Source organism: Plectropomus leopardus, chromosome 13, assembly GCF_026936395.1.
Source record: "Plectropomus leopardus strain MGB_pleo_1.0 chromosome 13, ASM2693639v1, whole genome shotgun sequence".
Classification (NCBI taxonomy): domain Eukaryota; kingdom Metazoa; phylum Chordata; class Actinopteri; order Perciformes; family Serranidae; genus Plectropomus; species Plectropomus leopardus.
The window spans coordinates 33268242-33293303 of NC_142188.1; the positions used below are offsets into that span (position 1 = coordinate 33268242).

Sequence of the window (25062 nt, forward strand, 5' to 3'; positions counted from 1 at the left end):
AGCAGTTACGTGCTGATGCATTGCTGCGCTTTGTCCGCACGCATGCAAGCGCACACGCGCACACACACAGATGCTACAGTAGTGAAAAGTGAGAAGGCCAGGAGATAATCCAGACAGCAGGATGGCCGTCCACACTGACCTTCACACCACAGCTTAGCAGCACACGCAGTCAGTGTGCAGGTGTCTCTGATACATTCACTGAGTCAGCTGAGCTGAGCTAGTAGTTTAATTTTCATTAACCTCAGACTGCACAAATTGAAAATGCAAAATTGAAATGGCGATTATAAAATACACCTAATGGAAACATGAAAGAAAAACTCCCATTTATTGCAAAAAAGTTTTTACGCTTGCATGAGGTGGTATTTCAGGTGATTCGAAAAAAAGCCATATTTTGTAAAATTGCAATTTGGCTTTTCTAGGTCACATGATGATATGGCTATGTGCTTGTCAGTAGGAACTGACTCCCTCATGATGCAGCAGCAGCTACAACAGGTGTTATTGCATCACATAACTCTTCAAAACCTTAGGTGATCATCTGGAAGTTTTGAATCCACAATTCTTCTGTAAAATCGTGGACTATCAACTCCTAGAAATCCCTCATACGTGGCCACTCCCACGTATGAAGGGCTTGTCTTTTACATAAAATGCCTACGTGGCCTTGGATTGGAAATAATGACGGCTAATGCGGTGGCTGCAACAGAAATAAAGCTGCTAATGTTTTAAACATCCATCACAAGGTGGTGGAAAACTTTAAGCTGATTACTTCTCTTTATTGTTCTCTTACTTATTCAGTCTCTCAGAGATGAATAGTATTTAGCTATGGCATGTCATTGAATCTCATTGGTAAAAGAACTAAAATCAGCATGTTCACCTGGGTGTTGTGTTTCCTTCAGTGCAGATCTGAGCCAGAGACAATAAATACCAGTGACTACAGCAGAGTTATTTGACCTGTGTGTGTGTGTTGATTGTAAACTTTCTCAATGCATACAAAAAAGCCAGATGTTAGTGGGCTTTTTGTGTTGTGGGAAAGAGGCTACAGTGTAGTACTGCATCTACAGGTAACTATTTGAACTGGTTCTGAATAACATCATAGAATTCAAAATCTTCTGGCTGTCCTGAGTCTGTTCACTCCAATGGGAGAAGCAAATTTGAGCACAGATTATGAAGTATTTTTTTGCCATGTAGCCAGTATAGTAAATATTGGACCAATTTTTCATAAGCAACATATCCCACAAACATCCTGACACTGAAAATACATTTTTCAAACAAGTGAGTCTTTCAGCCTCTTTCACTCTGACACAATTATGAAGTGTGTGCAGACAGTCCTTTATTTTCTGTTGATTAATACATGTACCTGTTGTCAGCAGGATTTGCAATGTATCTGCACGCTCTAAATTACAGCTAACACAGCATGGGTATCAATCAATAATTATTTAAATCTTCTGACACTGCAAGGATCTACTGGTAACTGACTTCTCAGCTTCACACCGGGGAGCTGTCCCACACTGATTCTGCATTTCTAAAGTCAATTCATTTGGAGTGTAGCTGTAGTGCTGAAATTATGACAGAGCATATTTTACTTTATCAAGACAAGCTCAATATTAACATTTTTACAACCTTTGCTGTGTGCTGCACATTCAGTCTGTGGTTTTATTAAAGCATCTATGTCATTGTGAAAGTAAAACTTGACAGACTTCTTCATGATATTTCTCTGATCATCTCACTGGAATATGAAATTCCTCATATGGTCTGATAATGAACCTCCAAAAATGTTTTCAAGGATGATACTTCAAATAATCAAGAATATTATTAGCTGAAATTAGCTGATTTTTGCAATCTTATAGGTTAATTGCAGCTACACTGTGACATGGATCTCATAAACTTGGGTACGACATCAAGTTTGATGTATGCAGATGATGACATCACCCACTGAATAGCAGGCTATGTCCTACGTCCATCCATGTCAATGCACAGGAACAAAATGTCATCAGCGTTGTTATCAATCTATGCCGCTGTAGTGGTAGAGAAAAATGTAAACAAACATGAATCGAGCCATCGCTTTAGCGGCATTTATGTGTGTCAAAAAAAGTCTGAAGAAGACGAGTAGGGGAATGTGTACGCGGTCGTGGCACGAGAAAAGAGGCTAACTTGGCATGGCAGTTTTACAACGTGAGCTCGAAGTATTAACATCTACTAGCATTTAGCAGCGCCGCACTGTGCAGCATTTCACGCTGCTTTTCTATTGGTTGGCTAGTAGACGTGGGTCGTAACAGCAGTCACACAGTGAAATGGTCATCCAAAATTTCTGACACTGTCAGAATTTTTTCTCCATCTGTCTTTGATGACATGAAAGTGACAACAGTCGACCAAACATATCACCACGTTTCTTTAATGATAGTCATCTTTCGTCTGAGACAGCCCAAAATCACACAGTTTATACCAGCTTTAACAGGGTGGTGTCTGATGATGAACTCAATGACCATGTCTGCCAGACAGTCAACGTCATCATTGATTGTAGCTATTTCTTTGTTAGCCAATCACCCACAAATAGAACTAACAAGTGCTGGCTGTGGTTACTGACAGCTTTAGTTCTGTCCACTGACTGGTCACTACTGGAAGGATACACACCCATTTCTATTTCCATTTCCTGAAGAGATCTTCCATCAATCTGTGTTTTCACTGTTATAGTGCAGGGGACACAGATGCTGTGCAATAGAACAACATTTCCATGTCCAAAAACAAAGGAACAAGATCTAGGATCCCAGGGCGACGGGAAAAGAGTACTACCATCGTGCTGACTTTAGTGGCTTTTCAGACCCTCTCAGCAACATTTTTTTTTAAAGCAACAAGAGGCACATTTAGATACTGATTCAGTTGATCTGGAAAAAAGGTCACAATTCAAGGTGACATAAGAAAATAAGAGGGAAAAAAACAAACAAAAAAATATGTAAGCATAAAATCAATTTTGTTTTTGAAAATGACATTCTTTTACAAAAATACATTTTTTCTCAGCTTTTTGTACAAAAAAATGTCCTTTTTTAAGTGTTGATGGAAAAGGAAAGGAAGAAGCCAGAATAAAAAAGCAGAAGATATTTTCCTTATCTTGATGTATTTATTGTTCATATATTCAAAACAGAAAATATTCTGGAGGTCTTGAATGATAAGTGAATATGACAAAAAATGCTGGCACTGGCTAGCAACTTAATAATGTGGGAGACACTTAAAGATGTCTGATGTCTCCTTACGGTGCAATCAAATCAGCAAAGAACTCTTGTTTTTTTCCTGATCACTAAACTGGGTCATAACCGCAGCTTCCTGTTCATATCTCTTCATTCTGGGATTAGTTCCCCTCTCGGCCAGCCAGCCGGATCCTTCAGAATTCTTCATTACTTCTAACATCAAAGACAGCTTGATGTTGACCTCTGCCCACATTCAACATTAACCCACATCAGTGAAATCTTTCTATGAACCCTGCAACCTCGCTCTGCACTTTCAGAATCATCCCTGCCAAGCAAGATTTCAGACAGTTGGTCTGGATGTTTGAACCATTATTAACTGCTCTGTCTCCATGTTAAACACGCCACCTCTCATCATCTCTTAAAGACGCCCTCTCTGGTGTCCTCTTTTTTTAAAGTTTTTTTTTTTACTACTTACTACTGATGGTATTAGGTATAATTATTTAAATAAGTTTGTCTTTTATATCTAGTATGTTTTGGAATTGATTTAGTTTGGGTTTTCTTGCTGTAAAGCATTATGCAATTGAGTTTTCAAAGGTGTAAATGGAGGGAGAGGTATGTGGGAGGAACAAGGACAAGAAGCAAATGACAGGAATGACAGGAGGAAGAGCGGAGGCTGGGAGTGAGAACAGATGAAGAGGGTGAGAGCAGAGAGGCAGCAGCAGGAGAAGGTAAACAGAGAGGCGGAGGTGGACGAAAGGGGGATGAGCTGAAAGGAGAAGAGGAAGACAAGGAGGAGAAGAGTGACATGTTGGGATGAAAGCTGAAGCCGAAGAGGTGGTGATAAAAACAGGAGAGCTGTTATTCTATCCAGGACACTGGGAGGTAGCAGCTGCATCTTAGAGAACAGCATAAAAGCATGACATATTATAAGCCTCATAAAACGTATTATACAATGACAGGATGTTTTGCAGGGTTTGCATGACATTATGTAGTTGTGTCCACCTCTTATATAAGTCCAAAAAGTCTCCCCATCATCTGTCAGATATGATATAAGCTGTTCAAATTCTAAGTATAACATGTAGTGTTCTTATAAAATCTTGCAAATATCAAAATATCAAATTCTACAAAAATGTACTGCAGAACAATATTATCTGCACTGTATACAATTTCACAAATCGATCTTCCTTAAAATAGTCTTGGAGAGCGATTACATTGAAAAAGTAAACTACTTTTAATCTTCATTTATGATTACTTTGTATCTATATGTTAAGTTTAGACAAAACTAAGCTGCATTTACTTAATTTTGTAAAGTTGTTGCAACTTAAAAATAAAAAGTGAAATGACCTTGTTCTTTCTAAGTGTGAGTAACTTCAGTAGATCATATCAGTCTGACTTAACTTCATGACTAAGTGGATTTTTCCAATGATGAAGGTAGAAGATCTGTGAGTTCTATTGTGTTAACGTATAAGAAAATGCAAATATGATTGGCTAGTTTTCAACCTACAGAATACAGATAAATACCACAGTAAACTTGGTTTACTGAAGTTGCTAAATTTAGAGAGATCGATTTAATCAAACAAATCATTTTTTACTTAAAAAAAACTTCACAAAATTAAGTAAAAATAACTAAATTTATAATACTAGCAGTTATATTTGCTTACATTTTTCAAGGCAATCGGTTTCCTAGATTTTTTAAAGCGAAATCAACTATTTTAAAGTGTAGGAAGAAACTTCACACATCCCAAAAGAAACAGTGTGTACAGCACACAATCTGAGTAACCAATCAGCACCTATCATGTTGGTGTATGCTTTCACTGACCTCAAGATGATTGCTTTTCACGAACATATTCAATATTTAGCGTAATCAACAGAGATAAATGTTGCTATTGTTTGTTTCTGCAAACAATGGACATCTTACACTTGCATGCTATCATGTGGCAGCTATTACAGCTTTATGGTTGGGAAAAGATCAAGTTTTGGCTCAAAATACTCAGTTTTGGGGGCACAATCCCCACTCCGCCTACACAGCAATGACTCGCTTAAACTCAACTGTTTCTCCTGTTTGTTGGTTTTAAACAGCGGCCAGTTGCTTTGCAGGCATCTTGCCTTGGTGTAACTAGAAGAGAGAAGAGACTAAAAATGAAAAATATCAGCCTGTTATTTCTTTCATAACTTCTTGAATACATATAAGGGTTACTTTCCACCAGATCCATGTTCAGTCAGGCTCTAATCTGCCACGACAGACAGAGCAAATAGATTACTCTCTAGTCTATGTGTTAAACTCCACTGACTCAGCTGCGCTGCGAATGGACGCTATTCCAGCTCCGGCAGTCTGGACCCTTGCTGATCAGACACACAAGGCTAATATTTTTGCCGAACGCCGAAGCACTTTGCATCAATTCAACCGAATTAAGCACAGAGCAGACAGTAAGTCAGACAGCAACACAACATTAAAATATCTGGTTAATTTTCAGAATAAAACACTCTGTGTTGACATCTGATCGTATTTCACATCAACTACAACTACATCAACAAATGTCACAATGACTGGATCCAGACCTGGAGTCAACAGGTCAGAGGGCAGGAGGTCACTACTGACAACATGGACGAAGAGAAGCTAATTATGGAGGTGAAAAACCACAAAATTATGTACGACACCACACATCCTTCTTTAAGGACAGCCATAGAAGGGAAATGGTGTGGAACATTATATCGGGAGTTATGGCAATGGATGGTAAGTTATTACTTATTAGCTTCTGTACTGAAATAATGCGCGAAATTCTGTTATTACCGCAGAACTCTTCGGTCTCGCCACTCCAGCTGATCCAGCAGTGCTGCACCATGCTGGACTCAAACCCCAACCGGTGAGAGATGATGGATGATGGAACACGGAGCAAAACCACAGCTGAGCCGCACATGCAAGAAAATCCTGGGTAAGTGTTTTTTAACGCCTTACAGTATTTTTTGTACCCCATATGTAGCTGCAGAGTGAGAGCTCCTCCCTTTCACGCTGCTCTCCAGTACTGACAGCTTCAGACCCAGAGCCAGGGGTCTGATTGAGACAGCTGTCAAAAGGAAGAGAGGCTTTACCTGATCACACTCCAAGATAGCATAATCTTCAGCCTCCTGCTGAGAAGTGGTGAATTTACCTCTCACACCAACTGAATGCCATACAGTCTCTGGCTTTTATTTGATCTAATTTCAGCAAAAAAAAATCCAATCATTGTTAACACAGTAAGCATGCATTAGCTTGGAGGGCTAACTTGAGGGCTTTCGTGAATGTCACCATTACCCTCAATGTCCCTGTTCAAAAAAAGGGTAAAAATATTTGAATATTCATACTGAACAGCCAAATATGATTCAGCTGAAATGATACTGAATCAGACACAGCTCCAATAAGAGTGCACTTCAGACAGTTTGTCAGAGAATGCAGTGTGTTTTGCTGTTGCAGCTAATGTATCTTGGAGCCTCTAGTCTGCAGCAGAGATGAGCAGCGTGCTACTGAGCTCTGGTAAGATCACTTCTTTATGACTCCACACCTCCACAGTTTTTTACTTTTTAATTTTCACTTGTCTCAGGTCACATTTGGATGAGAACAGCTCTACTAAAAACGTTTTTGCATTCAAAAGAACAAATAAATCTGCGTTTATATTATAACATTGTAGGAATGATCCTCATGTACACAGATCTGCAAAAACAACCAAATACGCTGTAGTTTGCATGCCAGGTCAGTAGCTGGCAGTGTAACTTTTTAACGACACACCAAAGAACACCACATGCCTGCACATAAAGGCGTTCTTCTACAGAGTGGTGAGTATAAACAAACAAGAAGACATTGGGGAACATAAGCAAGAGAACCCACAGTGGCATTTATTTAACCTCAGCAGAGTCAGCAGCACAAACACAGCTCGGTAAGCCACCATTCTTGTTACTGTTGTCCTCCTACTCGTGCATGGCTCTTTGTCTGAAATGTAATTTGACATCGCCATTTTCAAAGGATCCGCGCATTGCCAGTTTACATGGTGATAGAAAGGGTGGCGCTTTTAATAAATTATACTCTAGAACCTGGTTGAAAAAGTTTGCTTTTTTCAGGCCCCCAAAATGCTGTGGTTGGGGCTCCTGATGGCTCAGTGGATAGAGTGGCGCCCCATGCACAGAAGCTATGTCCTTGCTGCAGCGGCCGCGGCTTCGAATCCAGCCTCGGCCGTTTGCTGCATGTCTCCCCCTCTCTCTCCCCCTTTCACACTCACACTGACCTGTCAATTAAAGGCAATAAGAGCCCACAAAAAAAGCCGTCTTCATGCGAACAAAAAACCAAACCGAAACAAAAGTTTAACATTTCATCCAACAACCGTTGTCGTAAATGGCCTCTCAGACCAAACCGACATTGACTTGAGTGACATCACTTGAGGACATTGATCAGACCTCACACACAGCTCCCTTTGTTGACACTGAAGGCTTTATACCACGTTTTTTACATATGCAGTACAACTTGTACACATGCTCATGTGTACAACTGGTAGCGTTCCCCTTTAAAGCAAATGAGAGTCTGACGCCGTCTGGAGTTTGGGGGGTTCATCAAACTACAGTACAGGTATCATGGAAAGACTCCACATTTTGTGTGAAGCATAAACCTGACTTTATTAAATACCCCTAAAGTGTCTCATAAAGAGATAATATACACAGGATATCATGTATTTGGTTTGTGATTAACTTTAATCCAATAGAATAGTCTTCCTCATAAAGTGCTGTGACCAGTGTTTCCCACTGTGATTTAGAGACCATGTTCTGTCTGTGTCCTTGCAATGCACCTCCATTAAAGTATGCAACACTGTAGAAAGGCATTTATTTAATGAATATTTAATCTGAAACAGAGCTAGGATCAGTTCACCGTGCAATCAATCATTTCAGGAATCCTTTTGAGATAAGACAGTCTGAGGTTGCAGAAATGATCCCTACAGGCTCCAATATTCACTGTACACCCAACTGTAGGCCATTTTTAAAGGTTCCCTGTGGAGTTTTAGACCTCTTGTAGTGCTATGGAGCTGTTTCACACTTTTCCAGTGATGAAGCCAAGATATGATGCCAAAGGCAGAAGGACAAAGAAAAGACAAAAGCTAACATTTACTTTAATAAATTTGGTTTTGAAGGCTTTATAGGGAAGGGCATTCTCTTGACACATTTTTTTGAGCTCAAGCACACACATCTGTTTTGGAGAGTGGCAGGGTAAGTCATGGGGCACGAGCATCTCGAAGGCAGTGCAGAGCGGGATTTTTTTTAACCGTGTTTGAAGCTTCAATTCAGTTCAATTTAAACAATTTAATTAATCCCACTTGGGGCAATTAGTTAGGAGCAGCATGTTAAGACTACAAAATGAATACATGCACAAAAACACAAATAGCAGCATTCACAATAACCTGGCAAGTGCACCAGGAGCCAAAGAACCAGGATAAGAAGAAAGTGCCAGTAGTTGATATAATGCACAATATACTGGTGCAATGTACACCATACCGTGTACAGGTGAACAACACCTAGAGGGAATGTCGAAGTCTGGCTGCCGAAGGGATTAAAGATTTGGCATGGTGGTTTGTTTTACAAGCAGATAAGGCATAATGACGCTCTGATGGCCACAGAAAATTTACCTGCAAGGACCTGCCACGAGGTAGGATGGGGGAGGCTTATGGCGCTTTTCCACTACATGGTACCGGCTCTACTTTACTTGCCTTTTTTTTGTTTTCCATTAGGAAAAAGTATCTGGTAACTGATACCACCTTTTTAGTACCTGCTCCCCTGCGCTTCCAAAAACAGCCGAATAGGTATTAAAAGGTACTAAAAGGTGACATGGACACACTACAGACCACTGATTGGTCAGAGAGAAATGTCACTGCTTCATCAATGCACGGCACGCACGGAATACCATGACCAGCGCAAACAGCTAAGCTGTTGTAGCAACTGCAGTTTTGTATAATTTTTTTCTTTCCCAAAATAGCAACCAGAAAGATCACACCGTAGTTGCTCGAGGAGGTGCAAACGTTCCTCACCCTGCTGGCCGACGAGTGTATCCAGGGAGTGCCAGTCTTTGTGTATGCATAGTTTGAATTAGGGGGGAGCTAAGGGGAGCTCTGTTCCTCTGAAAGCCCCTCCTGAGACGTTCAGGGGGAACTTTAAAAGATGGTTCACTTTTGTTTTACAGAACATATGTTTTCTGCACATACAGGTTCCTAAAATAATTTTAAAAATATAGAAATAATATGTCAATCTTGTGTTTTTATTCGCTCATTATTTTCCACTTCCGAACATCTGTCTTTACTGTTTAACTTCTGTGTTTATTCCTGTTGCGGCCATCTGTGCATGAAAGATTCCTACATTTACGTAGTCACCTGAACTCCTCATCATCCAGCAGAATGGACAGAGGGAGACAGAGGAAATGTTACCGGCGGGTATTAGGCGAATCTTTTTTGCAGTAACCCTGTTATTGACCTTGCGCTGCCGCACACTTGATGAATGTTAATGTTGTAGTAGTGGCGCGCACCAGAAAATGGGGCTCCCCCAACGTGGGAGTGTCCCACGGCATTGCTATGACAACCAGCTACACTGAGCCGGTACTATCTTCTAATGGAAAATGACCCCCAGAAAAGAACCTAATACCAAAGGTGAGTAGTGTAGAGTAGAGCCGGTACAATGCAGTGGAAAAGCAACATTAGTGCCTTCTGTAAGATTTGTTGGTTACAGTAAACATAAAGGTCTTTGTTTCATTTCAATGATTTTAGATCCTTCTGGTTGTTGCCAGCTTAACTGCGCATGTACTGAGTTTTGCTGGGTGATAATGCAGTTGGTTCTGCAGGGTTTGAAGTGTGTAAGCTATAAGCTATATCAACTGTACTGAATTAACTGGATCCTTTTGACAACAGGATGCCTGAATGCATTATTTCCATGCTAACAGACTCCATAAAAAAAAAAAACAAAAACATTTCTGGTCCACCTGGATTATTGTTTTCAGGACAACCTGGGCTATAAGAATATTTGTGCAGACAGGAACCTCTGATTGGTCAAAAGACTTATTATGGCAAAAACTATGGCTGTTAGCAACAAAGCTAGCTAGCGCTTCTGTAAGGGCTACAATTGCACCGATGATGATGATTTATGGTTCAAACTTGAAATTATTCATAAACTATGCACATTTTGTTGCATGTGACAAGCTTAGCATTATAGAGTATTGGTAATATGTATCAATAAACAGATATTTTTGATGGCACTAGTAGAAGCTTTAGTATAGCTTCTTGATTATAATAGACTAGCTTTAGCAGACATATCATGCCGTGTACTTGTTCTGTATATTTTGGCTGTAACGCTAAATGTACATAACCTCATTACACAACGAATATTTGTTTACCAGAAAACTCCACAGGGTACCGTTAAAGCTAAGCATTGTGGGTATGTTTTGAGGATGATGCCAGAAAATATTTATATTTCTGAAACTTCAAATGTGCCCACAGATTTCACCACAATTTGGTAACTGAGAAAAATCTGGCTAAAAGGTGGTAAAAAATGTCACCAAATACATTATGAACACTTTGCAGGCCGTGACCCTGAGCAGTTACCGTGGTGATCTGGGCTGCAGCTGTTATAGTTATCACCAGCCCATTCTCACGCCTAACTCGCCAAATACGTCCGCTCTGTCAGTGTATTCAGCGTACAAGCGTGACACCAAAATCCACCTTCCTCGTCCGAACAGAATGCAACTAGATGGCGACAGCTAAGAGAGCGCTTGGACAGAATCTGTGGTGTTATTATTATGCACTGGTGGACTGCTGGATGGAACCAGTTGCATGTGCATGAAGACGGTGTCAGGTAAAAACAATGCCGGTAACCACGTATATGGAGGGTGGGGAGGTGGCTAGGTCCAACAATCAGCTGACTTTCATGCGAGAGTCCGGAGCTTCCTGTGTGGATGTTTTTTTTTTCTACAAAAATACAAATAAAGTCTGCACACAAATAATGCTCCCATGAACTTTTATTACCTCCAAACGTGACGCCGCGGACCTGAAACATCACATATTTGGAGGTAATAAAAGTTCATGGGAGAATTATCTAGTGTGCAGACTTTAATTGTATTTTTGCATCTATTTTCATTCTGTCCAGCAGCAAATATTTACTGCTTTTGGTTGTGCGTGCTGCTAGAACTTTCTTCTGGGTTTTTTTTTACCTAAAATGTCATAAGTGGATGCAGAAGGTCAGTGACAGAGCGGCACCATGTGGCAAGTTGGGATGAGAACGTGTTGTTATCTCACTCTTAATATCATCACCATCCTTGGCCTGACTGCTGGTGGAACAAAAATGTGAAAAAACAACATTTGTTATTTACTAGTTTTGAATAGTTTGACTATTAAGCTTCACACACCACAGATATTTTCATTTATGTTGACTGAAAATCTAAAATCCTGCATTGATTGCATGGAGAATGAACTGATCCGAACTACACAGTTTAAGACTTTTCAGAAGGAATCTTCAGCTACACATCAAATCTACAAAGACTCAGCAGTGATAGGAGTTGACTGTACAGAGAACTGTGCACAGATAACAGTGAACGCCATCAGTCATATTACATTATAGGTGTCGTTTGGCCTTGTTTTAAACAAGACACTGATTGATAGCTCTGATCTTTATATTAAAAAAATACCAATCAGCATTCTCTAAGAGCTACATGATGTGAGGGGCACATCCATGCATGTGTCTGAATGTACAGTAACTGTGATCAGGGCTGTCACCACACACTGCTTTTCACCTTTATCACACTTAAGTAGAAAGAATGTGTTGTTAAGTCAAACACTAAAGCGGTGTTGTTTTCAAATCTTTTTAAAGCTTAAACTGATGTTTTAGTTTTTTGAAAATGGATTCCTGCACATACATAGTCCAATCACACATCTAACCTCACAGCTGCTCTCTGCGGTCAGAATCCAGCTGCAATCCAATAAGAGAATAAAACCGGATTTATGATTGGATGCTTGACACTTTTGATGTGAGTCGGTTGACAGAAATTAAACAGTCGCACCTCATTTTCAATTCAAGCTTGAGCAAAAGTTTAAAAGTCGTGTCCATGGTAATGAGAGATCCCTGCATTTTTATGTATCCCGCTGTCTTTCTTTAAATGTATTAACTGTATCTACATTGATTGTTTAGCTCCCGGTCTGTCTGTGAGACTGCGATGATGGACTGGGAAATAAAACCACTGTATCAAAAAATACAAAGACTGTTTATTTCTTAGAGTGAAGCGGAAACTATTTTGGTTCAGTAAATATGTGCAGTCAGTCAGCCTGGTGAGGACAGTATAACTGGCTGCTGGCCTCTCAGCTCTGCAGGAGCTGCTGCTGACAGACGGCCTCTGTGGACAGAGACACTGAATGCAGGTCGGAGTCCATGTGGATTTAAAATTGCTATCTCCATGGCAGCGATGGGAACACTCCCAATTACACTGCATGACACAATATGACATTGTCCGTGATATAATAAAATTCTCCATGAGCATAGCATGACAGCGACACAACTTCATTTCTGTCGAGCCACACTCTTCCAAAGTGTCGAGCGTCCAGCCACAAATCAGGCTGAAGTTTTGGTCTCATTGCTGCATCCAACCAGTGTGCACGACACTTGTTAAACAGAAGAGCTAAAGTCAGACCTTATGAATGGAGTCAGGTGACATTTTTGGTTTGCACTGATGTCATCTTGCTTTTAAAATTCTATTGTTGAAGTCAGTGTTACATGTTAAATGTCCATGTTGGAAAGGAATGGTTTGATTGGTGTGTTTTGAAGATTCACACATAAATCAAATCATACAATCATACATACAAACACTGCCTCTACACTAGGCGGGTTTCCATCACAAATTTGCGCAAAACTTAAGGGATATTTTCTAAACGTCAAAAAAACAAAAAACAAAACACAATTGTTAGATGGCTGTGTGTCCACTGAGTGATGTTCTGCGTTTTCTCCTCTGGTGATAACATTACAAGAAGCATGGTGATGGATGTTCAAACATTAGCAGCTTTATTTCTATTGCAGACACCGTGCTGCCCATCATTATTTCCAATCCAAGGCCACGTAGGCGTGCTATGGAGCGAAAATGGAAAGGCAAGCCCCTTATACGTGGGAGCGGCCACATATGTGGGATTCTGGCAGGGGATAATCCACGATTTCACAGAGGAATTGTTGATTCAAAACCTCCACATGATCTGCTCAACTTTTGACGAGTTATGTGATGCAATAACAGCTCTTGTAGCTCCTGCTGCATCATGAGGGAGCGAGTTCCTACTGACAAGCACATAGCCATAGTATCATGTGACCTATTAAAAGACTAAAAAGTGTTTCCATTGCGGTTTTATGAAATATGGCTTTTTTGAATTGTCTGAAATACCACCTCCTGAGAGCAGAAAAACTTTATTGCGTTAAATGGGACTTTTTTCTAAACGTGTTTTCTTACGTGTTTCCATTAGGCATATTTTATGTTAGCCATTTCAACTTGCGCAACTTGAGAGTTAATGGAAACCCACCTGGTGTCTGTCTCATGAGTTCTTGTACACAGCTGGTCACTGTTGTATTCAATCTACTGTATTTTAACACTGCATTTGAACACTTTGTTCAAATATTTGCTTGAATTCTTCAGTGATTTGTTAAATATCAATTTAAAATAATATTTTTATCGTAGCTCTTCATATTGTTATGTAATTGATATCATGGAGACGTTATCATTATTGTGATATTTAGTGCAGCAGGCATCTGATGAAAACTTGATATGGTGACAGCCCTGATCCAGATGAAGTGCCAGAGAGCAGAGATCAGACTTTTATACTGTAGACTCACATAGACCATCAACATGTCTGCTCCACAGTGTGGAACCAAGATGCTCTCTGAATCACATTTTGAAGACAAATGATGAAAGGCAGTTTAGAGGACACAGTAAATGTTCTTTTGTTTGCTGGACAGCCAGAATCATCATCAGTATAATCAGCACTAATCAACAACCTAAGCTCTTCTGAGAGGCTCAGAACAGCTTGAGTCACTGTGTGGACCAGACCCGAGGCCATGTGAGACTACTGGTTCAGACAGAGGAGGAGATCACAGTGTGGAGCACAGAGATGGAAGGAAGTGCTACTGGCGTCCTGCAGACAGAGGCGGGGCTCAGGCCTCCTGGGCATGTTGAAGCAGCAGCTGCATGGCAGTCAGCAGGTGTGAGATCCGTCTCTTTTTCTCCCTCTCTCTCTCTCTCTCTTTTTGCTGGGTTGCAGAAGGTGAAGATGGGAGAAAGCTGCAGTGCAGGGTCAGCCTGACGTCCATGCCTCTTTCTCTGCTCCCTCTCTCTCTCCCTCAATGATTTGGCGGAGGTGCAGGCTTGTGAGAGGCCGGTTATTGGCTGGTGTGAGAGTGTTTAGACTGACGGAGAGACGGGGAGGCGGAGGAGTCTTGGTGTGATGGAGGTCTACGGTCCAAACTGTTTATGACTACGCTCTCAATCCGTAAAGACTGGAGATCTCGGCACGGTTTCACAAATGACTGACCTTTTTCATCTAGTTTTGGTTTAACGTGAATCGAGGATGGCCACGGTGGAGGGAAATGTGCCACGACAGGTAATTCAGACTGAGTCCTACCTTCCGTGTCACAGGAGCTCCCAGAGTGTGAAAAAGAAGGATCACCACAAACCCTCCAGAGCTCATAGTGAGTCTTAAGCTGAAGTTTGAAACTGAGACAAAAAAGACAGAGAGAAATAGAGTGTCTTACCTCGTCTGACCAGGTATGGTTTAGTGTAGTCCCAGCTCTCGTTGTCATTCTTAATCACGTTCAGACGCGTCGGCTGTGGACAAAACACAGTTCAACAGGATCCAGTCAAATACTAAGTTCTGCTTTACACTTTTTTAACCCTTCAAAATCTGCGGAATTTGTTTTGATTTCTTTCAAAAACACAGGGAGAGGGCAATGAACAATGAGAGGATAAATTACACAAAAATTAGCACAAAATGATTTTTAAAAAAAGTATGAAATAGTAAGAAATTCACATGAAAACTAGCAGAAATAAAGGAAAAAACAAAAGTAAAAAACAAACAAACATTACTACAACGAAACAAAAGCAAGACAATGACCTGAAAAAAAAGTTCTGGATAATAATAGGAATTATTATTTTTTTCCCCAAAATATTTCATTATGAAAATTATCATTAGTAGTTTGATGGATTTTTCCCTAGCTTTTTCAAAATATTTTAAATACATTTTCTAAATTTACTGATTTCATACAATTTGTGGGACATTTCTTACCAGGCTGCTAATTGCCATTTTCCCATGTTTTCAAAAGAAATCAAACCAATATGCTTAGGGGTTCAAAGGGTTAAGAACCTAGAAATCCAAGCACTAAAGAATGATGTCATTCATTGATGGATATAACATATATTAGAGCTCATACAGACAGGGCCAAGTCACATTCAAGGACTGTTTTAAACCCTTACTTTTGTGTTCACGACGGAAATCATATTCTCTACAGCCATCTGTCGCAGGAGAATTTAACAAACACATGCTCTATTATTAATTAACTGGACAATCTCACTCAGGCGTGTGATTGGCAAATAACGAAAAACCAGGAAAATATAAAGAGCACAGGCTAAGTTTTAAGCCAAAGTGATGATACAGGTTTTATATGAAACTAAAACCTAAGGAATCCAGCGGAACCAGCCATGTCATCCTACAAATAGCTTCTGCTCAGAATAACGCACCAAATGTAGACTAAAGTTTGGCAAGGAAAACCAGCACAGCCATTTCGAAAGGTTTCCTTGATCTCTGACCTCAAGATATCTGATTGAAAATGGGTTCTATGGGTACCCATGAATCACCCCCAGGTTTAAAAGTGAACATTTTTGTCCACCTAACACTGGAACTGGTACATTCCGAAATCTAGCAGCCACTCAGTAGAGTACCATTGATTTTTTGACTGGTGACTGAAGCAAATCTAGCAGCCACTTTGGCAGGCGCTAATTAATTCATTATTTATTACTAAAACTGTGCTACTCCCATGGAGTTTTTTGCTGTCATTTTAATCCTAAATCAAGACAATCTGATAAGAATTGCTTTACACTGCCAATATGGAGTCCAAAACTGTTAAAATGCAAAATAATGGAATTTAAAACGTGATTAAAAAATTGATTAATTGCGATTAACTACTGAAATTCTGCGATTAATCGTGATTTTCAAAAATAACTGTTTGACAGCCTTAGTCTCAAATAACACCATTTAAAAAAAACCCAAACTATTATTACAATAATTTGACTATTGTTTTTTTTCCAATGCAAACAGGAACTTGTAAGAAGAACATGCCCTGATTTAGTGTATTAGTTTAGTTCCTGAAACCTTTGGGTGGAAAAGGAGCATCAGCCTCTCCCTCTGCTCAGGGGATCCTTCAATCAGTCAGCATGGTGCAAAGTCAAGAGACAGAAAAGCATTCTGAGTTTTGTTTTTTTTGCTAGAAGCAAATGGTCCTTTCATACAGAGGCTTTGGGTGCTGACCCACTGGAGCTGTTGACTGAAGTCAGTAGTTCCTGGTAGCAGCGTAAATCCACACTCAGAGTTACACTGAATCCCATGACTTGATGAGTAAATCAAGTTATGTTTCAGTTTCATTTCTCTCCTTCTGTCCAGACACTCGCTTTCTCACACTCCCACACACACGCACGCACGCACGCACGCACACATGCACGCACACACACACACACACACACACACAATCTCCATCTCTCACCCTCTGTCTCTTTCTCTTTCTTTTTTAGGAGGTTGGGAGATGACATCTAAGACTTTGAAACTTGGATTAACATCACTTTTCTTTTGTTGCTTTCAGAGGCCTTTACTGATTGGTTTGATTTTATTTCATAAACATGAAAAAAAGGCAATGAGCAACTTGATAAGAAATGTTATGCTAGAAAATTAAAAGGTAAGGGGAAAACTATATTCATTATTATCATAATTACATATTTAAAATTCTGTTGTAGGATTATTACAATTTTTAAGCACGTTTTTAAGTCATTGACTTTTTTTTAATTTGATTTATTTTTCTGGTGCTAATTTTCAGGTAATTTTCTTGTACTTTTGACCAATGTCTTGCTATTTTTTGGGTCATTTCTTCTTCAGTTGCTTATTGACTTCTTCCTATGTTTTAAAAGGAACTCCAGCCAATTTGCTCAGGTTTCAAAGGGATAACCATCAATATCAACAAATTCATTTTCATCCCATAATATAAACGTTTGACACTGGTCTGAGAAGTGTCACTCACAATGGTCAGCTGACTCATGTCAGATAAGTCACTTGTCTCGTCACTTTGAATGGGACACCAGTCACAATTTATTTTAGGTGAAGTCAACTTCAAGGTTCAGCGCTTGCCCCCCTTTCTTTACTGTCTGTACATACTACCATTACGGCTGAATTCTACCGGGTCCATCAATGCAGTTTTAAGACCACGGTATGGCCTCCGGAGCCAATCGCAAATATTCTAGACAATGCTGGTGATTTCAGTGGGCGCACCTCGGAGCGCCTCAGCAGCGTCCCAGACGCGGCTCCCTGCTCTGCTCTGTGGAGAATACACACTGAGTCTGTTTTTGCCGGAGGCGGACAGCAGCCATGTTGAGCTGCACAGAGCAGATCGTACCAGGCAGGAAGTTAAGCAGTGGTGCATCAGGTCAATTATCAAAATAAAACGCCTTACACGGACTCTGGATCATGTTTTAGTTAACTAATGTTACATCAACAGTATCTGCTCCTTCTCCTCCCACCAGCCCTCTGTATTCTGTCCAGCAGCCATGTGAACGCATGGCTAAACATTTTGTGCAGTTAGACAAAGACAAAACAGAAATCAATGTTTTCTGGGAAGAGTCAATCAGAGTGGCACCAGGCATGTCACTGCTGATGTGTTTCGTGTCTCTTACCCTCGCATATTCAATCTTGAGCGTACAGCAGCCAGCGTAGATGTCAGCTCCGTTCAGAGCAGCTTTGGCCTTCTGAGCACACTGAACAGATTCAAACCTGAAGCACCGGGGTTAAGGAAAGGATACTGATGTGTGTTTTTTTAGATAAATGATGCTGATTATTTAAAGTTAGAAAGGAGAGCAAGAGGAGGTTAAATGGAGACAAGAGCAACAGGTGTTTAATTGTCATAAACTATGTTGGATCAAATAGTTCATCAGATATTTACCCAAACTTTTAACCAAATACAGTATATGTATGTTAAATCTGTATTATGTTAATCAAAACCAAAAAACAGGCCCCAAAGCCAGAGGCTATACTGAGTTATACTATGTTTTTTTTTTTCATTTGAGAAGTTGAACTGGGTTGAGACGGAAAGACGCTGGCTCAGCAAGGCTGTAGGCTAAACATAGCTACAAGCTTTGAGGCCAAGTTTTATAGCTTTTTGGTACATAAGAAGGGTGTGTGCGTAGATAAAAGACAAAATAAGTATATAAGGATGGTGTAAACTGTGTATATTCAGTCATCTCCCGGGGGGTGACTGGACTTTGCATGTGTCGATTACATGTTAATGTCTATCACAGTGATCCTGCCTGCAACATGTGCTTTTCTTTCTAAAGTGTTCTTGAGACACCAGTGTTTCTGACCAAAAACAAAGGATTAATTTAAACACTGGACCATTTTTCTGGACAATGTTGGGACAAATTTGCCACAACTGTACTGTCCATTCCACCTCAGAGACACACAGCATACAAAGACAAACGTTCACACATTCAGGAAGGATATTCCACCATGGCCTGGATTCCATTTCGTTTAAAGATGACGATCCTCAGCACGCTGCCGATGGGATTACACACTGTGTACAGAACATCCTGCGCCAACAGAGAAAAAAAGAAAGACATTCAACATTCAATATAATCTAAAAGTTTCTGATGCTGCAGTGTGTCCTAACCTGCAGGAACAGCAGGCCTCAGGCCACTGAGCATTTCATGAATACTATAAAGATACTGTAACTGCTTAGAGAGAAATATCACTGCATACTAATACACATCCAGGTTGTTTTTTAAGGATCTGATGAATTCTTTCTCAAGATTCCAAAACTTAGATTCTTGAAAGAATACTTTTGGTTACAGCTGTTTTTTTGTTTACATTAAGTAAATCACTGATCCCGCTATACCAGATAAAGCAAACACACAACAGGAGGGTACCAAGCAACAGGAGAGTACCAAGCACAAAGCCCTGTTTTTGTTTACTGGAGTCCATGGACCCAGGACAGGGTTTCACTCAGTGGTATCACCCAAGCTGGCAAATTCTCCTTTGGTGTTTTTGAAAAAGTCTTGAAGATATTGCAAGTTGTTTCCCCTCAGAAATGGCAGCTTAGTCACAGGTGTCAACCTTCAATGGCTCCAAGTCTTCATCCAAAGAATAAAAAAAAAATGTTGGTCGTTTTATTGAATCATCGTCATCATCTTCATCATTGTTCTCATCTTTATCATCATCATCATCATCCTCATTTTCATCATCGTCCTCATCATCTCCATTCTCATCTTCATCATCCTCATTTTCATCTTCTCCAATCTCATTTTCATCATCGCCATCTTCATCATCATTTCCATTCTTGTTTTCATCATCCTCATCGTCCTCATATTTATCATCACCATCATCCTCATCTTCATCATCATCCGCGTTATCTTCATCATCTTCAACTACCTTCGAATCTTCATCATCATCATTGCCAATCATCCTCCTCCTCCTCCTCCTCCTCTTCCTCATCATCTTCCCTGAGGGTTGGCATTAGTGACTGAGCTGCCACTGGGAGGGCTAACAAGTTGAAATGTCATCTAGCCTTTTTCAAAATACCAAACTGGAATGTGTCACCTTGGATGATAGCAATAAGTGAAAATTCTGAACTGGGAGTGTGCCATGTTTTACAAACATGTTTCTACAGTAGCCCGCAATGGACAAACTCACAGAACCTGTTAATTTTTTTGTACTGTATAGATGTTATAGTCCATGCATGTATAATTCCATTTGTGATTCACCTTAATTTTTGCATACAATAACTGTAAATTAACTACAGTATGGTTGCATCACCACTGCTACGAGGCAGTAAAGCCATGTTCAGCGTGGATCGGCGTAATGACTTTCCGTAGTCTCATTTGGCCACTTGTTAGCAACCACCTTTTTTAAGACACATAAACGTTTAAAAGTTCACCAGTTAGGTATTTGCTGACATATTTTATGTTGTAGAACAAAACGTGAAGGTCTCTTCTCTTCAACTTATTTCAGGCTTCTAAGCAAAAGCACATAAAAAAAAAACCCAATGACTTTGAAGTGAGGAAACTGGAGGTGCTGAAATGCTTACTCATTTCCAGGTTTTAGGACTCATTACTGGGGTTTTCTATGACAAGTAACCTCGTATTTTGGTCAGCACCTTCTGCTAGATTGACAGAGAAACATAATTTTATTTTCCAAAACATTACTGCGTTGAGCAGTAAGTTCTGCTAAATTAAACTTTATACGATTGTGGATTTCCCCAGAACAAGCCCTGCTACACCACTGATCCGGTCTCTCTCTGATTTGTCAAGAAGTGTTTCTGGTCCCCATTACTACTGACAAACTTAATAAAGCACAGAGTCAAAAACTGGCTGACAACTGTGGCAAGTGTAGAAATTAGCAGCATTCTTGGAAAGGTTTTGAACATAAAGACGATATCGATAAATCTTTGCTCATCTTATGCCAGGTTACTGTTGTATAGCATGCAAAGCAATATGGAAGTTTAACCATCAGGGGAAAAGTGTAGAATCTGTTAAACCATTTGCTTGAGAATGGTTGTTCTATGATCCATGTCAGGTTGGTGGTTGAAAAACATTTTTAAAAAAATCTACAATCAGCCATTCAAATTTCAGAGAATCTTCTCAAAAATACGTAGCTAGTCTGCATTTGTTTCAAATGTAGTCGTCAACAGTAATTTGCTCATGGCCAGCTGAGGTGTTACTGCTCTGAGAAAAAAAGGTGTGAAATCTGGTGAGATGTACTTATTGTCCAAATGTCCTAACAAAAAACATGTAGACAATCAAATTTAACACTTAGCAACATTTAACAGGCAGGAAAAAAATCCTTGGCAGTCGTTTTGACACAAAACTATAGATTAAGAGTGACAGTATAGAAAGAAACAGATGGTGGGGAACGAGGAGAAACCTCAATAGGAACAAATCTAAAGATGTACTGACTGCTTGTAAGAGAAGATAACTGAATGTAGTTTGTTGGAAGGGGAGAGACTGACAGATGGGTATACAAGATCATTCTGCACCTTCAGTGCATTTATAACAAATGACCAACAGTCTTTTTAAACTTTTCAGTGTTTTTTTCTGCAGTCCAGGCAGCCTGAAAATCAACTGGAAGAATCTGAAAATGACTCCAAAATGTCTGATTTAAACGTAATTAATGCAAGTTACATTATCATGAGGTCGTAAAGCTTGGCTAGCTCTCTAAGTTAGTATGAGCATTCTGATAATCAGATTTATGACAAAACTCAGAATACTGTTACACTGTTGCAAGCCTCTTCACACCAGCTAAGTTGTGCTACACACATCTTCCCACAGGCAGCACAGACGATCTACCCGATCAGCACAGTTTGAAGATCAGTTGCCATCAATTCAGTATCTGAACAAATGTCTCCCCTTCTGTCCCTGAGATGACACTGATGAATGGACAGAAAGGTGTTTCGCAAAACATTATATCACAGTTGACCTTTTGCCCTCTTGGATATAAAATGTCTCAGAATTTCATCATTATATCCTGTGGGACATTTATGTGAAATTTGAGTGTATAAATTCTTGAGGCCAAAACATGTTTTAAGAGGTCATTGTGACCTTTGACCACCAAAATCTAATCAGCTCATTATTGAGTCCAAGTGAATGTTTGTGTCAAATTCGAATAAATGCCCTCAAGGTGTTCTTGAGATATCCCTTTCACAAGAATAAGACAAATGAAAGGTCACCATGACCTTGACATTTGACCACCAAAATCTAATAAGCTCATCCTTGAGTCTATTCAAACATTTGTGTCAAATATGAAAAATTCCCTCAAGGAGATACTGCCTTTACAAGAATGTCACAGACGTGGTCACAGTGACCTTGACCTTAGACCTATGGCCAATAAATTCTAATCAGTTCATTCTTGATTCCAAATACATGTACATATGTGCTAAATTTAAAGGGAATTCTCTCAAGGTGCGGGCGCAGAGGCATACAAACTTCTTACTTATATGATAGAAATAAGTCCACACAGATGCAAATGTGTGACACTGTGTGACACTGTGTGAGTGTGTGTGAGTGTCTGTCTGTGTGTGTGTGTGTGTGTGTGTGTGTGTGTGTGTGTTTACCGTGGTTATAGGGTAGAGGGGGTTCTGTATGGACAGCAGGAGGACCTTGTTGCCACTGTTGGGGTTGTCAGCGTTGGTCGGCCTGGTGATCCTCTTGGATGTCGAGTAATTAAAGTACGCCTGTTGGCCTGATGAGCAGAGAGATACAAATATAAACACATAGAACACTGCATACATGCATGAGCAACTAATATATCACATCAAGGAGTCTTTATAATGAAAGGCCTGGGAATCAAACCTGCAATGTAGACAGGCTCCTTGGCTCCACAGGACACACAGCGGTCGGCGCTCTCTACTGCAGAGAACTCCACCAGGGCCTGACGCTTGAACGGCATCATCATCACGTAACTGAGAACACACACACACAGACATCAAGTTAAGACGTTCATTTTAGGCTTGGGCAGTATCACAGTATTACAATATTCCAGGGTATTTAGAAAACCTGAAGGTATGTTTTTCAATACTGTCATAAATACAGGCACTCCTCCTTCTATTAAACTTATTGTATGTAGTGCACAGCACGCACCACCAGAGCTCTCTCTACTGGTGGAACAGGCAGCTTAGCTGAAAGACACAGTGACACCTTGTGGTGGAGGGAGAAGTTACAGGACTGTAAACGGCCGCCGGCCAGCAGGCAGACAGAGAGTGGGGAAGAACAGCATGTTTTTTACATCTAACTTGATGAATTAAGGATTTATTTGGACCAAACTGGAGCTGGTGATTGTTGGAACACTGGATTTTGACATCTACTGTAATTTAATTGTTCTCTTACGAGATCTATTGCACATCTGTCTGTCCTGGAAGAGGGATCCCTCCTCTGTCGCTCTTCCTGAGGTTTCTACCGTTTTTTTGGAGGAAGCTTTTTTCGACGACGTGAGAGTCTAAGGACAGAGGGATGTCATATGCTGTAAAGCCCTCTGAAGCAAAGTGAGATCTGTGATAATGGGCTTTATAAATAAAATTGAACTGAATGAAATTGGACTTACTAACTAAATAACTAGCAAGATTAACTAAGACAGTTTAAGTTAGTTTAATTTGTTTCTGTTGAGTTTAAATGAAGCGTGCTTTGACAGAGATAAAGTTGAACTTAAAGGTGAACAGTTGTATTTCTGTGTTTAATAAGAAAAATAGATGTGAGAATATTAATTTTCTCAACATTTTGGGGGGATTTCCATTGTGTATTTATTAATCTGAAAAGCTGAAGCATAGCACATATATACTGCCATATACCATATATCCCAGTGAAATTTCAGCACCATATGAGGGTATGCAACATTACTAACAATAATAATAATAGTAATAATAATACATCTTATTTACAGAGCGCTTTTCACAATACTCAAAGACGCTTAACAGAAACAAAAGCAAAGTCGATTAAAAACAGTAAAACATACAGAATAAATAATGAAATAATCAGTAAAAAGCAAGACAGATAAGCATTAAATGTGCATTAAACATTAAAAGCAGATTTAAATAGGTGGGTCTTGAGGTGGGATTTGAATGTGTGGAGGTCAGTGCATTACATGCCACCCAAGCCTTATTCACATGCTGCTCATTCAAATCTTTCCCATTTAATAAGCTTTTATTTCACTGGACACATCAGCTCCTCTGCCAGCCACACTACATGTCCTCCACTCTTTGCCAAAGTCTTAGAGCAGCTGATTGTGTTTCAACCCTCAGCACTCAAATCTCAACACATCACCACAGGACTGTCTTTTGTGTGTTACTGTCAACTGTGTGAACCAAGGCTATGAGCCCTCCCAACCCCGCTGAGGAAGTAAATGTTCACCGCCTTCTTTTCATCAAAGGCAAAATAACAGATGGAACAATGTGGGTGTGAAGGCCTTTAAAGAACCTGCCAAATCACTGCAATAAGACCATATCTTTGTGTGTGTGTGTGTGTGTGTGTGTGTGTGTGTGTGTGTGTGTGTGTGTGTGTGTGTCTTCCACAGTATGCTTTTCCCTGCAGCTTCATTCAGGTAAATGAGAGGTTAATGAATACTGCAGCATGCAGGGAGTGTAAATAATGGAGAAGGAGTCGTTTAGAGTGGAAACTGCAGTATCACAAAATGTTTGCTTCAATTATTCACAATGTGTAACTATCTTTACACTACAGCTACTGCGGCCCTCTGCAGGACATTGTTACACCAAATCACCTGGTATCTGGGACTTCATCAACAAGGCCTGGGACCCCCACTGACACGGGCTCTTATTCCCCCACATACAATATAAATTGTCTATATATCGGTAACATTAACACACATCTTGCACTATTATCTCTGCACACTGAACACATTTGCTCTTCTGTCAACTGTTGCACATTATTTCTGTTGCACAACTTTTTTTATTCTGAAACATCTATACTGTACTTACTTTTTATGTTGTAGTACTTTTAAAGTATTGTTAAAATATTACCAATCTAACTTTTCTATCTAAATTCATGTTTGTGATTGTTGCAGTACATGGCTCTGTGGTGGTTTTGTGCTGTCTGGGAGTGCTTGTGTCTGTG

At 40.0% G+C, this 25062-nt stretch overlaps 1 protein-coding gene across 1 annotated transcript in view; it reads right to left on the reverse strand.

Annotated features, from left to right (window-relative positions):
* hnrnpll (heterogeneous nuclear ribonucleoprotein L like) overlaps positions 1–25062 on the reverse strand; it is a 65653-nt gene that overhangs the window by 16053 nt on the left and 24538 nt on the right. The window contains exons 3-7 of the mRNA XM_088086319.1: positions 22792–22901; positions 22554–22681; positions 18953–19038; positions 18130–18226; positions 14952–15024 (exon numbers count right to left, since the gene is read on the reverse strand). Coding sequence (XP_087942445.1) covers positions 14952–15024; positions 18130–18226; positions 18953–19038; positions 22554–22681; positions 22792–22901 — 494 coding nt within the window. The remainder of the gene's footprint in view (positions 1–14951; positions 15025–18129; positions 18227–18952; positions 19039–22553; positions 22682–22791; positions 22902–25062) is intronic.